General features: G+C 31.4%; 1 protein-coding gene across 1 annotated transcript; it reads left to right on the top strand.

Moving 5' to 3' along the window:
- The first annotated feature begins 115 nt into the window (after window positions 1-115).
- On the top strand, window positions 116-11,849 carry LOC148612289 (large ribosomal subunit protein mL45-like). The gene is made up of 8 exons (XM_088593599.1): window positions 116-252; window positions 2,701-2,823; window positions 3,667-3,805; window positions 5,109-5,173; window positions 5,958-6,109; window positions 7,776-7,830; window positions 9,859-10,008; window positions 11,523-11,849. Exons 1-8 carry the CDS (start codon window positions 196-198, stop codon window positions 11,817-11,819), a joined length of 1,038 nt encoding a protein of 345 aa, XP_088449725.1. The 5' UTR covers window positions 116-195; the 3' UTR covers window positions 11,820-11,849.
- The last annotated feature ends 6,657 nt before the right edge of the window (window positions 11,850-18,506 follow it).

Below are 18,506 nucleotides of genomic sequence, written 5' to 3'. Positions count from 1 at the left end.
CAAAATGCGGTGTCTCGCGAGAGGATCAAAATCGCAGTCGCTTTAGCGATTTAAAAAATAGAATTCTCAGTCTTTTTGTAATTAAAGCATCTAATTAACGCGAATAAGGTACCACGTGACACGTGACTTTCTCGGAAAGTTTTGGGCGTCATCATATCATTGAATAATCATTCAGGAGGGTTTACGAAAATAAAAATGGCAGCGCCCTTGACAAGAAGAATTTTAACTCAAAGCCCTTACAAGTTGTTTCAGGTTCGAAGCAGCACAATAAAGGGTCAACACAAGTGACAAATTTAACAAAATAGCTATGCGATTGAGTAACACACATATTAAAATTGAGGAACACAATTTATTTCGTAAAACCTGCACACTTTTATTTTAACCAGTTCAGTTGTAATTGTATTGAAGCCAATGAAGGAGAGACATGCATTATCATAATCAGGAAACATGATCATTGGAGGAGAGGGTCATAAGCCATTGTTACCAAATATTAAAAAATGACCCCAAACGTTGAAGATGAATCAATTACCCATTTTTTTCTGTGAAAAATATCCGATTGCTCATTTTATTGGCCATTTTGCATCAAAATATGGTGTATGCATTGCAAAGACTTTGAAGTTTCATCATATGTAAATTTCATTTTTTACCCTCCAGCAACACTATTTTAGTTTTTATGGGTTTGAATAATTTGTAGAGATTCAAGAAACCTGTTATGTTAACAAATGTTACATGCAGATGCAACTGACATCACATAAATTTTGAAAAGAAAATGCCTTTCCTATCTTATGAAAGCTTTGCTTTGATTTGGATAATTCAATCAGAGTTTAATTGAGTTTTTGATTTATCTAAATACCTTGTGTTGCTGTTTCATGCCTAGAACTTCGCTACTGTTTCTGAACAGTATACAAAAATATAGTCCTAATGTTATTCCTTTTATATCATTCAATACATCTTTTATAACCTGTTAATATATTTCTGGCAATTATTCACCTCAATAGGTTCTATTATTCCTGCAAATAAAATTAAGATCTAGTCGTCAAATGAACGAAAGATTTGAAGGACTCCTGTTTTGATGTTAAGTAATAATTTAGAAAGTAGGGAATGAAGGTGCAGTTATATGCCAAGAAGCATTAAATGTGTTAAGCATGTTCCATTTAATACAATTATCAGTCAAAATAGCCATCCTTTTATCTATATGTTATGATTAAAAAAACAGGAAATGAGGAGCATTGAAATTGGCTGGAAAATTCAAATTGACTAAGTGTCTAATTTTGAAAATCTTAATATGTTGATCAAGGAAATAATTTTCTTTAACTGAAATTAGTTCCATTTGAGTTTAATTACAGTTTAGGATAATACTCAGTTGAAATACTTTTAAAAGTGATTGCATATTAACTTTTTGACAGGGTTACAAAATAGGGAAAAAGGTGAAACACAACATTTGTAAATGTGTGTGAAGTTGGATACTATTAACTATTGATTAAAGTTTTTACTTCAGAAATCAGTAATTGATTGACATTTCATTTATACATATTAAGAAAAACAGTTCTAAATGATATGGGAAATACTAATGTATGATTGTAGTTTTATTTTACATTATGTAATCTTTTAAATTTTGTTCATGCTACAGTTTTTACAAGAATCAAAAACCCCCAGTGCTAACAGCACTTTGATTTTTTCAGAGGCAGATTAGATTCTTGACAACAGTAAGGGGGACAATGGAACAGAAAACATATAAAATGTATAATTAAAGATCATGTTTCAGTAAAATTAACTTCACTTTTTCTGATAGTCTTGAGTCATTTCAAGTTTTTGTTGAAATATACACAAAAATGTAAGTGAAAATGATCTTTTTAGAAAGTTCGGAAAAGTTGGTTGAACATATATATCCTTCTCCACTGTTCCATTGCTAAGCTTGCTGTCATAGAACATATTTGAGAAACATAAGAACTCAGATGTTAATTGACTCAAAGACTTAAACACAAGTAAAACTTTCCAAAATAATCATGCATTGGCATTTATCTCAATTTATCAAATTAAGTATGTGATGGTGTCAAAATACGAGCAATAATATCAGAACTCATTTTAAGTGTATATCCACAATTATTGTAGATACTGCTTGTTTGATCAATCAAATCTTGGTTTGAATTTTTACACATTTCATTGTAAGGTAAAGTAGGGACTTTTACTTCTAATGTAATGTCCCTGTTTCAGGTAAAAATTCATTTTATGGCCATCTTGAAGAATTTTTGAAGGCCTGTAGTATAGTATATAAGATTCTTTTAACGTATTTTGCACTTCTGTCCTGTTCAGCTCCCTTTGGGAATCACTCTTGAAAACAAGTTGGAATTACGTGTACATATGTATTATGGTTAGGTATACTGGTGTCATTTCGTCTGTCGTTCACACTTTGCACAGTAACTAAAAATGCTGCCACTTATTTTTATACAATTTCATTGAATTATTTCTCTGTATTGATGTGAGCAATCTTGATTTTAATAAATATCTGATTTTTCTTTTTTTGATTTTTGGCCTTTTTTTGTACAAATATGGGGTGATTCGGACTATAACTCAAAAAAACCTTCAGCAATGTCAATGAACCTTTATACCACCATACAAATAAAAGTGTCCTAAAGGAATACTTACATTGATTTTTCATACTGGTACTATATATATATGTTTTTTATCTGATGTTTTCAGGGGTTGGCATTGTGTAATCATGGAGAGATATGTGCATCTTCAATTGTCATCCAACACAGATTGAAACATAGTAAACATTGGAATCCTAAATTCAGGAGACAGAGAGCTGCCAAATTCTTGGAGGTAAGTTAATGAGGTAGACCTAGGGTAAGGGACACAACTCTTACAAATCATTGGAATGTTTGTATTCAGCATTTTGCATCAATGTTATGTAAGTATCAAAGTAACTAGGACTGATTTCGTTCTTTTTCAAAGGAAAGCTTGATAGGCTTTGGTGAAATTTAATATGATACAAACATATCACTGATTTCAAGAGTTATTTCCCTTACCCATGGTCTAACTCCTTAAGTCACTGTTTTCATGTTGAAGTTTATTATGTCCTTTCCACTCCAAAAATTATAGCTTAGGGTTATTGGTCAGGTTAAAACAAAATTAATAGAATTATTTTTTTTTCTAATGGAATTAATGAGATATTGCATGTTATATTAGGATATATAATATAGGTTGTTTGATCATGTTAAATAGAGGTCATTATATAAAAAAGAGGAACAATATTAAAAGTGAAAACGCTATTAGTAACAGGAAGTATTAAAAATTGTTGGTTGGCTCAAGAAAAAAAAAGAATCAAATCTCAAATCTATATGAAAAACATTCTGAGTAAATGCCAGGTCAATAGATCGAACTACATAAGTGTAGCCTAAGTGATTATAAACATGCATGTGTTTTCTTAAGCCAATTCTTAAATTAGCACAACTGTGGTCTATGTAATTACGAGATAGATTACCAAAACCTCAATTGTTTTTTATTCGAATCATGGAAATTTACAAATTACTATATATAATAGAAACTATATAGACTCTTTGCTTGAAGGATACACATTGAAGATTTAAACGGCTTTTCTCATTATACCCATTCTTCACCCACACCAAAAATGTTTTAGTAGGAAAATTAAATCATACATTTCAGATTGATCTCCCTGAGTATGAAGACTCTAAACCAAAAAATGAGAGGAAAACTCCTGATGAACAGAGGATGGATTATAAGAAAGATGGATATGAACCACCTTCAACTTTCAACCCAAAGCCTATAACAATATCTTGTACTTGTAAGTTGGCCTGTTTAATTTTTAAAGTTTAATTTTTATACAACATGTTTATTATGTTTCTTCCCCACTAGAGATCCCCAATGAGTATTGTATGCATGGGTAGGTAAGTAGGCAGAGCCAAAGTATTTATACTATCAGTGACTGTGTATCATCAATAGATATGATGTCAAAAGATATATCCATATTATTTCACTTACAAGTGAGCAAATATGTTAAGTAGCAGTCTTTGGAAAAATCATGCAAATTCTGTAATATGTGTTATGCCCCGAAAAAGGTTACACATTTGTATTTTTGTTATTAAATTGCTTATTAGGTCTGTGTGATGAAATGTATAATTATCATTCCAGTCTGTCTGCTCTTAGAAGATAATCCACAGAGAAAATCCAACAGTTTCTACTGTATTTTCGTATCATTTACAGAGTTATCTCCCATAATTTTGAATTCTACAGTGCATTCTGTATAATTTTTATCTCCTATGAACATGGATTATATGAAAAGCCTTATGTTAATTTCTGTTAACCATGACATTTTAAACAAAATATCAAAAATATAAAATATGTAGGCTTTCCAACCATGAATCACACTTTGCATGATTCTTATGTGGAGTGCTACTTATGTACATTTAAAGAGCAAGGAATTCAATAACAAGAATCAGAAATATAGAAAGATATCCATAAAAGGTAGTCAATTTGATGTATTTGTAAGAGAAAAATTCATATTCATCTTGAAATGACCCTTTGCAAGTTGAGGTGACCGATGTGAGAAGAGGTCATGCAAGCTCACCTAAATTTGGTCTCTTAACCAATGTAACCAATGAAATACCTTATAAGTGGCTATGTCATAGATACATATTCAAAACAAAGGCAAGAGAAATTTTGACGTCACTGTTTACTGTGTTTCCTGAAATGGTAATGCTATCTAGAAGAAGCAAACAAAATATATATGTTTACACAGAAGAAACAGGTACTTATATTTGTTGCAGATCTTAAGATCGGGTTGTCTTCCACACATTGGAGAAATTCTTGTTCCACTTGTGGAAAAGACTTAAATTTCTCAAACTCATGAAAGATAATTGGATTTTTAATCTTCACTCATTTAAAAACTTATTAAAATATCTGAGACCTGAATAAGGAGATGAAAATGGTCGATCATATAACTTACAAAAAGGAACCATATCAAAAAATTGTCAATACTTCCAAGTGTATACAATGTATACATGTTCTGTAAAATTCCCTACATGCTGTTTTCCTGCAAATATATGCAAAGAAAATCTTTTGAATTGAAATGACTTTCTTTCTTTCAGCAAGTGTTTTTGAGAAATTTATTCCCCCAGAAGGTGATGGAAAATCATCACTTTTGTCAAAACAGGTATGATTATTTATATTTCATAATTTTATTTAGAAAGATATATTTAAGTACTTCCACTTATGTTAGTGAAATAATTTAGTTTACAATGAAACAGAATAAACGGGTATAGTAAACATATCTCCCCTGAATTACAATGAAACAGAATAAACGGATATAGTAAACATATCTCCCCTGAATAACAATGAAACAGAATAAACGGATATAGTAAACATATCTCCCCTGAATTACAATGAAACAGAATAAACGGATATAGTAAACATATCTCCCCTGAATTGCAATGAAACAGAATAAACGGATATAGTAAACATATCTCCCCTGAATTACAATGAAACAGAATAAACAGATATAGTAAACATATCTCCCCTGAATAACAATGAAACAGAATAAACAAATATAGCAAACATATCTCCCCTGAATTACGATGAAACAGAATTAACGGATATAGTAAACATATCTTCCCTGAATTACAATAAAACAGAATAAACAGATATAGTAAACATATCTCCCCTGAATTACAATTTTCAATTTATTTTATAGAGTTAATAAATTTTGTTACTTTTAAGCATAATTTTGCCCAAAATTAGCAACAGTTGACCTAGAGCCTACCCCTCCCCCACCACCATTTTTATAACTTTTTGAATCAAACCCTGCCCTTATTTATTAATTTTTTACCCCCTGCCCCTGTAATACTTGTAGAAAACAAAACTGCATCAGACGATATGTTAAAAATTGTACATGAATATTCCTCAATACAAAAATTAGGATATAATACTTTAATTTACAGGGTGCCAAAGATAAAGTAGTTGGTATTGGGAAGAACACTTCATCTTGGAGACATATTAAAAAAATAAAAGATTATGAAGAGACATTTTCATCAAAGACATTTCCTACTGAGGCAATCGATATCTATAAAGAAGCTCATAAACTAATGGAAGAGTAAGTTAGTTGTTTGCACTTTCAATGGATATACAATACATGTACTTTGAAAGTATAATTGTTCGTGGGGTACTAACTTTCATGGTTTTCATGGGTTTGATAAACCACCAAATTTGGTTCCCAATGAAGAGGAAATTTCTCATTCATTTGTATGATAAAGTTGTCAAATCTAGAATTCAAGAATCTACGAACTGATACTTGTTTCTTAAGCCACAAAAATTGGTACCCTCGAGTAAAAGTACTTTCACAGTATATTGCCAGAAAATATCGCATTTATTTGACGAGATTTAGGAGCAGTGAGATTGCAAGGGTTCCCAGGCTAATCTGAGTGTTTTGGAGAGAGTACAAATAAATATATTGATATTTTCAGCATTGTTCACATATTGTTTTTATCCTGCAACCACATTTTCTAAATAAAAAATGGGAAATTTGCCCCAAAAAGTTGATTTTTTTCCAGCAATCTTTGAGTGCAGCTGTCAAGGTGTGTACCTCTGAACTTGCCTGTTTCCTATTTTTGATGTTGCTCATAACTGAAAGAGATGTTATTATGCAGCTCATAACTGAAAGAGATGTTATTATGCAGTGACAGAAAAAAGCTTGCATTATTTGACACCCTTTATATGTATAGTATAAAACAAAGTTGCAAGATAAAGGCTGATTGTTGGCAACAATGGCTGGCATGATAATACTGGCTCTAGTCAAAGTCTAATGTACTGTAAACATATTGACTTTTTACAGTGTACTAACATTCTATATTTTCATGATAGTCAAATAAGTGCAAAAACAGTAAATTCTTAAAATGGGATCAACACTTGTAATTTTTCAAAGATTTGAAAATTGATACCTGGAAATATGTTTGTTTTAAAGGATCAGAGAAATGAATACGTTTACAGTACCTATATGACCAAGTCATATTTTCTATCTTGATCAATTTTGCTGTAAGCACACCTTTTCATACATCTTGATGAAGATGTTATGATAAACTACTGTTTGTGCTCTTAAAAACTCAGATGTGTAAAATAGATTTTTTATCAGAAATTTTTAATGAAAAAAGGGAAAGCAAGACTGTTGTACAAGCTTCTCTGACTGTTTTGGAGAATTATCCATAATTATTAGAACTATGTCTAATTGGCTGCAGATTTTCAAACATGTAAATTCATAAAATATTGATGTATCCCAATTTCTTGGAGGGATACATGTTTTTGTATAAATGATAAATTCTTCACCGTTGAAAAATCATTTTTCATAACTCTTCAGTTTAAGTTCAATGTACATGTCTGTCTAAGAGTCAGACAAAATGTATATAAAGATGTGGCAGATGACAAAAAAGGCACCATGATTTTATTGCATTATCCAAGTATTTATACCTCATAACCTCCAGAAATATCCTTCTAAGTGTTTGTGAAGTATGCCCTTTTAAGATACTGATAGGTCAAATTTAGTTGGGAATGGTGGGAAAAAGTTCTTTATAAGCAGTATAAATTACCTTCGTCTAATATGCTTCAGAATAAATTTGAGTAGCTTTTTATTTACATTTGAGGCAAAAAAGGCCAAATTGAGAAAATTTGGTATCACTCATTGCTTGATTCTTACATAGAATGGTACATAGGATGTTTTTTAGGTTAATAATGTTCACATTGAATAGCTCTGCATTATTTATTTACAGTGTAAAGAAGAATGAGGATAGACTACATGATGTTGTAACAGAAACTGCATATCCTGTAAGATTTCATTTTATTTATATTCTAAATCATCTGTCCTTGTCATTGGCTAAATAAATGTATGGGTTCAGCCAGTATTAGTGTTTTCATATGTATTGTTAATATATTATAGTGTTTGTAAGTCTCATCTCATTCTAGATTCATTTTCCTTAGTTTTTCAGGTGATTCTTTGACAGAAAAAATATAACAATCATTTCTTAAGATAAAATATGCTGGAGGGGCATTTATGTCTTTTATGATACCTCAATATACTTTTTCTTTACAAAATTTATGTGAATAGTTTTACTACCCTGATGAGTTATGTGTCAAAAGACTATTGACAAGTCAATAGTTTCCTAACTATTTGACCACAAACATAATTATATTTTACTGAATTTTCATTGCTGCTACGATATTGGATAGCTTTTAAAAACTTCATTTGGAATTCTTGGTATTCATTGTTATTCAAGGTTGAGTCCAGAAATTTCATATTTCAGTCAGATGACAAGGAGTAATCAAGGGAACCAAGGTTATAGCGGTAATCAAAAGAATGTAATCCAGGGACAAAGACCAGACACGGAAAACAGACATACACAACAAAGAACATAAAGTAACTAAAATCATACATACAAAGTAACAAAAGTAAATGAGCAACTCGGACTCCTCTAAAAACTGGGAGCATGGACCAGGTGCACCGGTAGGGTAAGCGTCCTCTGCTTTTCTAGAAACACCCGCCAAGTTGCTCATAAAAAGTCAAGTCCAGGGTAGACAAACGAGGGAAGGAAAACTATGACCCGTTGAATAAATCAGTTTTCATGGTGCTGATGGATACACCATAATGATCCACCATAACGAACAGAAACATTATGGACAGTGCCCTGTAGTCAGATCGATTATGTTAAAAAAAATAAGGCTATGTATGTGACTACTAGAATAAGTAATAATAGAGTACTTATTTCCTGGGATCTTGTCTATTGCCTCTTTAGGTCTTTAATATAAATTTGTGTCTATTGTCTCTTCGGTATAATAAAACATTTACCGATTGTATTTTTAGGGAACAATAGGATAGTTCATCTGTCTCATTAATGATTTAATATTCACAAATTTGCATATCATTAAGTGTCAAATTGGTTTGCAATAAACAACTACATAAACAATTGACAATTTCATAGTAAGAATCCCAATTTTCAAACTTTATAACTTTGTTATTTTATATCCAATTTTGGTTCTGTAAAATGTTTCATTTAGATCAAAATAATTCATATTTTGTATGTGAATTTATAAATCTTTTACTTGAAAAATAGATTTGAAATGATATTTATATGTAAAGCTCTATTTTCACATAAAATTATGATTAAAATCATTCACATATAGTCTGATTATTGAATATTTATTCAAAAAATCCATGGATAAAAAAAATTATTTGCAATTTTGGGAACCAAAAGAATTTTTCATTCATCTTAAAAAAATGAAAAAATTATGATGATTATGTCCCATGCCACTCAATGGAATTTTTGCTAACCAAAACCAAATCACAGGTAAGTGATGACATCACGAAAGAACTCTCCTACAATAATAATAAATTTATTTTCCCCTTGGTTACAACTAATGTCCTTGGCTATGCCTCAGACAATAGTTGTACCCTAGAGAAAAGAAACTTACTATTCCACTCATACCCAGCCAATAAGTATAAATTGTTTTATAGCCCCACATAGTGTTGAAGGTATTGTTTCATTGTTTATACAGAGGTATTTACTTATATGGATTTTCCATATTTTCTACGGATTTAGAGTGCAAATTACGCTCTACGGATTGTGAATATCTCTATAATACCTTTGTTAAAATTTCAGAAAGTTCAGGATTTTATGGATCCTTTCCATAGAATACTGTGAAAAATATGGATTTTTATCCAGTAGTATAAACAGATCTGATCACAGCCTGAGAAAAATGTTGGGTGTACAATAAACTTTACTGTTAAACTTGTGTTGAACTAATCACTTAGTTAGTTCATGGCATTATAAAAGAATATGAATCATTTTACATTTTCAGCAACTGACATTTGGATTGGAATCTAAGTCCTTACGATGGGACTTTGTAGAATCTGTTGAGCCACCAAGAGTTGTTCATGTCCGTACAACTGATATGATGACCAAGGAAAACTTATATGCCCAGGTTACAGTCAGATTTCATACAAAACAGGTAAAATTGTTGTTCAATTTTCTGAAGTTATTCAGTTCTTCCTTAGGTCATTACTTAAGAAATTCTTGTGATGTTTTATATCACTTGAACAAATTTATGGTCAATGCTTTAAATATTTTTTTATTTAATTTTTTATCTTTTATTTACAATCTGTACATTTGTTAGTCAAAAACATCAAGTACTTTTACCTTATCCCAGCCCATTGCTTCAAATATTTTGTTGTTTGATGTCATCAGTATCTTATGGTAACAATATGACGAAAAAGAAAATAATTGTATCTTTTTTATATAATGGGATTTATTTTCAGAAAAATTTGGCAACAACTTCTTGTTTACTGAGGACATTGAAAAGAAAAAAAAAACTGTCAGGGGGCATATTAATTTACCCTTGTTCGTCCGTATTACACATGATCATGGCTTGTCTCCTCGTTCAGTTTTTGAACTACATCTAAAATATTTACAGGATATTTCTACACATGATGAAGGTGTGCCAAAGGATTTTGATTTTCATGAAATATTATGGAAATTAGTGATATAAATGTCGTTAGACTAAGTTATTTTCTACAGAAATAGGGCTATATGGCTTGTATGGCTATCTTCTTATCTAAAATATTTTTGGCAGAATGTTTCTACACATAATGATGGTGTACAAAGTCATACGATCTTGATTTTCATGAAATATTATGGAACTGGGTGATAGTTGGACTTTGGAATATTACATAACTGGGTGGTAGTTAGACTGTGCAACAAAGTTAGGGATTAGTTTTGTGGGGTATTTACAATTTTTTATGTGTCCGTCAGTCCGTCTATCAGTCCTCTTTTTCTCATCACAACTAGTCTGTTACTACCAAACAGAATTTCATGACACTATGTGGCCAGGATACAATATGTATATATTTAGGAATTTCTGGTCCCCAAATTTTTCGAGTTACGGTACTGGAACAGTTTGTCATTGCTAGTCTTGGAGGGATTGAGCTGAACCAACAGACCATGAGTATCACAAGTCTTGGAAGGATTTCTGAATCTGCAAACCATGTCTTCATACAAAGATAAATAAATCTAGCGAGCGGGGGCATCATTAGTGTCTTACAAATTTGATTTGCTAAAAAAAAATCTCTACTAACAAATGAGGCGGGGGCTCATGTGATAAAGAGGGCTTCTATTTTTGTTTTTGTTTCCTTCATGGTTTTTCCTTTTTTTGATATTAAGGTTTTGGTTTGTGTTCATTTCCTTTTTTGCGGTGGGCTGAAAACCACGAAAAATAGTACCTGTGAAATTAATTGTTAACACTATGTAACACCGAACATTTTTTTGAAACTTCAAAAATTGATACCTGCAAATATGTTCGCTTGACAGAATTTACAAAAAATACCAACCGAGGAAATTAATGCAATTACAGTAGTGTTTAATCTAAGAAAAAAATTTAAAACTTTTTTCTGCTGATTTTTAAACACATTAATATAGACTTTAATGTAATGTCTTTTATTTATACAGAGTGCTGATAATATTTTTCAGATATTGGCTATTTACGACAGATTTGGAAGGCTAATGTATGGTAATGAAAATTTGATCAAAGACGTTTTAGAATATGTTGTATTTGAAAAGCATGTATCTGATGAATATGGACGATGGAGGATACATGAAAAAATTATTCCAAGTTGGATGCCACCTCGGGAACCTCTACATAAAACTTATATCAAACCAGATTTTGAATATGTACCTCCTGCAGAAGATGAGGAAGGAGTGAAAGATACTGAGAAGGAAGATTTACCTCCTTCTGATGGGGCCACATTAACACCAGCAGTGGCTTAGTAGTTATTAATAAAACATTATTCTAATTCATTCTTGCTCTTTTTTGCTTAATTCAACTGAACAATTATCTTTTAAGTATAAAATTTTATGTGGCTTATGTGATAATTTACAGACATACAATTACTTTCCAAGTAACCCTCACTTCTTGATGAACATTTTTTTAAGAAGTACTCCAGATAAGAATCATGCAAAATGTGATTCATGGTTGGAAAGCCTACATATTTTAATTTTTGATATTTTGTTTAAAATGTTGAAGTTAACAAAAATTAACATGTGGCTTCTCATATAATCCTTGATCTTAGGAAAGGAAAATTATATAGACTGTACTGTAGAATTCATGATTAAGGGAGATATCTCTGTAAATATCATTAAAATACAATAGAAACTGTTGGAAAGTCTACATGTTTTTATTTTTGATATTTTGTTTTAAATTTTATTGTTCACAGAAATTAACATGTGGATTTTCATATAACCTATGCTCTTAGGAGATAAAAATTACATAGAATGTACTGTAGAATTCAAAATTAAGGAAGATAACTCTGTAAATGACACAGAGATACAATAGAAACTGTTGGATTTTCAATGTGGATTATCTCCCAAGAGATAGATTGGAATGAATAATTATAATTTTTTCATCATATAGACGTATAAAGCAACTAATTAACAGAAACAGAAATGTGTAGCCTTTTTTGAGGTACATCACATATTACAGAATTTCCATGATTCTTATCAAGACTGCTACTTAAATGTTCAGAGCAAGTTTCAAGGGTTGAACAAGTTCGTAGAAATCAGTTGTAATATTACAACTATTCTTTTCAATTCCCTTATAATATATATATGTTTTTTTTTAATTTCTTGGATATTTCTAGGTCAAAAATATTTTGATAAGTGATATCTTAAACAGGAACTTAGCAGAACCTAAGGAATATCATTGCAATAGTAATATACATCATGATCCAAAATGCAGGGACACATCAGTGATTTAGGATTGCAATTTCCCATCTTTCAGGGCAAGTAAAAATTTGGTAAGGGAAAGTTACAGAAAGTATTTTTAAGTTCAGAAAGTATACATTGATAATATGAAAGTTAATTTTTCATGATGAGCTTGAACTGGGGAAACCTCTAAATAACTTTACTATTAGCTTGTTAACCTGTATGAAATTTGATCAGGAAGTTTTAGATTTGTTTCAGGGATGGAAGTCGATCTGTGGTGGAATTCATGATCAAGCAGCACTTAATAAAAATTTATTGTTTTATTTATTGAACAACTTCAGTGATATTTGTTTTCTCAACACAATACTTTCAGATTATTCCCATTAAATAGATTTGATTGTATGTAAAGAAAAAGGTCATTCTGCTACCAGATTCTCCTGTATGGAAATTATTAAACAAATGTTGAATAATTTTTCATCAGTTTAACACTTTTAATAGCAGAATTTTTTTTAATGCTTCATTTTGTGAAGTATAAAAATTTATTAAATTGAACTTGATGTCTGAACTTTTTCTGAAAATAAACATATGGATACTTTTGTTTAAGTCTAGTTACAGCGAGTATTATAGTTAACTTCTGGGAATAGAGTAGATCTCTTCACTTGATTAAATGATAATCACCAGATGAATTTCATTGGTTGTTAACTGGAAAATTGACAGATTTCAAAATTTTCTATCAATCTTAGTTTAGATTTTGTTTATTGTACAGCTAATTTCATCAGGTTATGGTCATTGAATCAATGGGAGACTAACTCTATTCCCTGAATTAACCATATTACCTGCTGCGACAATTAGTCTGTTCATATTGTTTGGATAAAAGTGTACTTTGTTTTTTCCCTTGATTTATGTAGACTATTAATAGTATATTTAAACAAGATGATTGTCATGACTGTATTAAAGTTTGGGACCTAGGAGGGGTTTTCAGCAATTGACTCTACACAATTACCAGTATATGGAAAAAAATAGTGCAATCTAGCCCATGCAGACACAGAAGTGGCAAATATATAAATATATAAACAATCATACACTAGGTAATAATATTCAAAATGGCAACATTTATCTGTATGCAAATATTTATTTACCAGTATGTTGGAGTTAGTCCCTTTAAAAGTCCTGTTAGTTATGGCATATATTCACACTTCAATAGTGTTGTGTGCCTTTGCAGTATCAAATATTTAATCACAATCAAGCCTAAGAGATATGTCAGACTAGAAATGAAGGGCCTTACTTGCCCAAACATATATTTTTGTTTGCACCAAGCAGTATGTGGAGCATTTTTTCATCATCGGGCAACACTGGCATTGTTGCATTCAACTGGCTTAATAATGCACATCCATACAAGGCCTGAAGACACTGAAGAGTTAAAGTATCACAATGACATTTGGTTTTTTCCCTTGACTGATGTCCTAACTTCAAGTTGAAATCATTATAAAATATGGAAAACTCAAAATACTGTAAGCATGCTCACAAAAATACACCCTGTTTCAAATAGATTAAACCTTTAAAATGGGTAATCTCCCCTTGCAAAGTTTGATAATAATAATCCAACATATGGAGTTGGCATCTTAAAACAAACCCACTCGAAAGATTTTGATGAAATGTACAGTTATAAAAATAATCAATGTTAGACCACTACAAGAGGAGATAAGCCAAATTAAGGACTAGCACACTTGAAGTGAATGTGTTCTCTTTGTGAGCTAGCTCAAAGTATTTTAGTTTTGTTAGTTTATCCTTAGTTTTAGACTGATGACTAGAGAAGTGAAGTATTCTGACTTTGCCATAGTATCAATTATCAGCTATGGAATGAACTTCCAGTAGTTTTTTTTATAATAATTTGTATACAAAACCTGTTTTTGCTGTTGTTGTTCAGTGTTGATGTATCACTTTGTTATTTTGTGTGTAACATTTTACAATACAGTTGTCTTATGAGCTGGAGTTTAATTGGTGGGGGTCTGAGACACTCAAATTATGACCAAAGACTTTTGAAATTTCATTTACCACTAATTTTTACTCCTTTCCTCTGATTTTTCATTTTCACCTTTTGGTTTTCTTCTAGTGGACCTTTGATTTGAAATGTGGAAAAGTCAGTCCCGAACCTTCTACTCATGAAAATAAATTTGAACACTTGATGAGAAATCACACTTTAAACAATGGCAGGTCCAGTGAACCAAGGAGGTCCAATGTCTGGGGTTTGGGCCCCTTTTAAAGAATTTTTTTATCAATTTCATGCAAAATTAGGTCAAAAATGAGCAAAAAAATGGCATTGCATCCCATTTTTCTGGAATCCCACCTTTACCAAATTCTCTGGATCTGTGCTAGTTAAATTTTCCCTGCTAGCTATGCATGTACTTCATCATTCTTTGATCATATTTTTTTCTGCAAAGATAAAATACACAGAGCACCTGTTCTTTATTGATATGTAAACAAACTTGTTCTCAACTGATAAATATGACTACTAAAGAACTACTTATATGGAGTGGATTGGTTAATCAATAATTTTGTCTCATGGTATAAAACAATAAAAAGTATTATAGATCTGAAGTAAATATAAAGTAAACAAGAAGCTTCTGTATGGGAACCTGAATTCTTCACCTGTGTCTCATGCATGTATGTTTACATTTAATTACATGTACAAATAAAACTAAAAATCCATTCCAATGTGACAATTTGACTTTGATAAAAATGTATTAGTTGTAGCTAAATATATACAATGTATTACTTTCCACAGTGCACCTGCTTACCATTTCTTTCATTTGTCAAATTTGACCTGAACACAGCAAAAAGTTGTCTACTGACTTAAGACACATTTGAGTAAAGTGTAGCCCTAATGACAGTGCACTGTTAACAATCGGCGAAGAGATTTTAATGTAGATAAGAATATCTATGAAATGATAGAAATATCTACTGTATTTAGTACTTGTCCACATAAAATTCAGACACTGAAAATAAAGTGATTCATGGTAAAGAAAACCCACCAAACAAACGGTGCTTTTTCAGTCTACATGTGCTTTACTTTCACATAACTGTAATCATTTCTGCATTCAGGTCTGCACTTTTTTTAGAAAATTATACATTCATCTCCCACTAAAATCAACCAAATGAAATAAAATCAAGAACAATAACTCTTGCAAAGTGCCAATATCATGTACAATCTATATAATTTTTATTTCAAAAGTGCAACAGCCAAATGAAAAACTATGACTGGTTATGTGATCAGTAACTGCATGTTTCTGAACAAGAAACAAAACTGAATTTGCATGGTAGATTTTTGACATGCATCATGATGTTTCTGAGAAAGACTGATATTTAATTAGACATTTCATCATGCATTATCTACACAGTAATTCAAAGTTGTAAAGGTATATGGGAAGTGGTAAGATAAGCATAAAAATAGTAACAATGAAGTTGATTTTGAAACAGCGAAAATTCAGCTAATTTCATCACTAGACAGAATCACCGAAAATAGTAATATGATTTCAGTGACTATATTACTGACTGAATATAAAATACATGTAAAGTGCAAACGTTGAGGCCAATATTTATGTATTGTTTGTTTGCCCTAACTTCTCTTACAGAAAAAAAACTACTGGCCATTTTGTGACAATCAATTTTTTCAAACAATTCTAAAATGTCAATTCAAATGAAAAAGAAAGTTTTTTTTAACAGACGTCGCTAAAATGAATTAAATTATTCAGAAGTTGCTAAAAGTTTGTTTTTGTATATAAACCTGAATTTTCAGCCAGTTTGTGAATAAATTTGTAAAGCACATATTTTTTCCTCAAAAATGTAACGAGAAAGAATAAGGTGAATATGTCAAAAGTCAACAATCCCAACGGGATAAAATAATGTCAGCTCAAGGCCACTCCTGGGTTTTTTAATGAACGAACACAGGGCAGGCTGCCGCTAGTTCTCAAGTAAATAAGTGATACATCCTGAAAATGTGGAGATTACTTGCTCTTTAACAGAAGTTATAACATAATGAACAATAATATATCAATACTTTACAAATTCTTAGGATAATGACTTTCCAATGACCTATCCGTAGTGTATTGAACATGGCGCCACTTCCACCAATATGCAGATACAAAATGTTTTGGAACCTGGGTTTTTTTTCAAGGACGAGGGCCACCTTGAATTTTCACACAGTTCCTTGTTTCAATGGTCTGCAATGATGATGAATAATGGTTCCTTATAAACACTGGAAATAAAATAAGTTCTACATTTTTTGTTACAAGATGAGCACGAGCTCGAGTTTGACTACCAAACCTTGAATACATAACGATCATCACCAGGCACAAAATTCTTAAAATCTGTTCCTCTGGTTAATTTTATATATCACACATGCGTCAACGAATGATCAATATATCGTACCTCGTACGTTATGCCAAAGCTTGCCGAAACTACGCAGACTTTTTGTATCGCGCTAGAGCTCTAACAAATAGGCTTCAGGAACAGGGTTATGTTGCTACAAGATTGAAGTCATCAAGAACTCGTTGATCGTTATGGTGTATCCATCTGCACCTTGAAAACTGGTTTATTCAACGAGTCATAGTTTTCCTGTCTTCGTTTGTTTACCCCAGACGACTTTTTATGAGCAACTCGGCGGGTGCTCCCAGTTTTTAGTGGAGTCCGAGTTGCTCATTTGCTTTTGTTACTTTGTATGTATGATTTTAGTAACTTCATGTTCTTTGTTGTGTATGTCTGCTTTCCATGTCTGGTCTTTTTCCCTGGATTGCATTCTTTTGATTACCGCTATGACCTTGGTTCCCCTGATTGCTCTCTCTAGACTATAATGTGCAGTTTTTTTTATTAATTTTACTTTTGAAATTTTGAGTTATTTAATACGATTGATCTATATATCTGTAAAATATACTATCCATTTTTATTAATATAAATTTGGAAATTTTGAGCTATTTAATTACTAGTAATTAGGCAGTGGCTATATTGCCGACACTGGCTAGAAATGCTTCACTAGTAAAGGATTACCGAACGGACTCTGCACGCATGTGCTCCCTTCAAAAAAGGGAGGGTGACATGACCGTATAATTCACATTGCTAGCAACGACACAGCATCTTTGTCGGTTCTATATATATATCAAATTTTGAAAAGTAATTCCTCTAAAAAAATAAGTTTTGCAAACAGGATCCGAATTATTTTTTTTTTCATAAAATACTCCAAATGCTCCAAACTACAAACAAAAGCTCTTTTATGACATTCGGCCAAAAAGATCGAGCCAATTTCAAAAAATATATGCAAGTATGTCATTTGAAAATATTCAACTTCAATGAAATAAAAAAATGGAGCAGTCATCGTATTAATTCCTCTAAAAAAATAAGTTTTGCAAACAGGATCCGAATTATTTTCATAAAATACTCCAAATTACAAACAAAAGCTCTTTTATGACATTCGGCCAAAAAGATCGAGCCAATTTCAAAAAATATATGCAAGTATGTCATTTGAAAATATTCAACTTCAATGAAATAAAAAAAATGGAGCAGTCCTCGTATTATTTGAAAATGTTCAGGACAATATATACTGACTTTGAATCTTTGTACCTACTCCAAATAACTTGAGATAAAAGACGAAGTAAGCCTCGTATCTCGACCTACTTTTGGAGATCGATGAAAAGAGAATCGCATTACCAAACTGTGCGACCATCGCCTTGATTTTTCACTCTGTATTGACAACTTTCCTTT

This window comes from Perna viridis, chromosome 7 (assembly GCF_037379345.1).
Source record: "Perna viridis isolate PV_CMFRI_1.1 ecotype Kerala chromosome 7, ASM3737934v1, whole genome shotgun sequence".
In the NCBI taxonomy this organism is placed as follows: Eukaryota; Metazoa; Mollusca; class Bivalvia; order Mytilida; family Mytilidae; genus Perna; species Perna viridis.
Note: the sequence above shows the minus strand (reverse complement) of the source record. Positions and strands in the feature narration are given on the sequence as shown.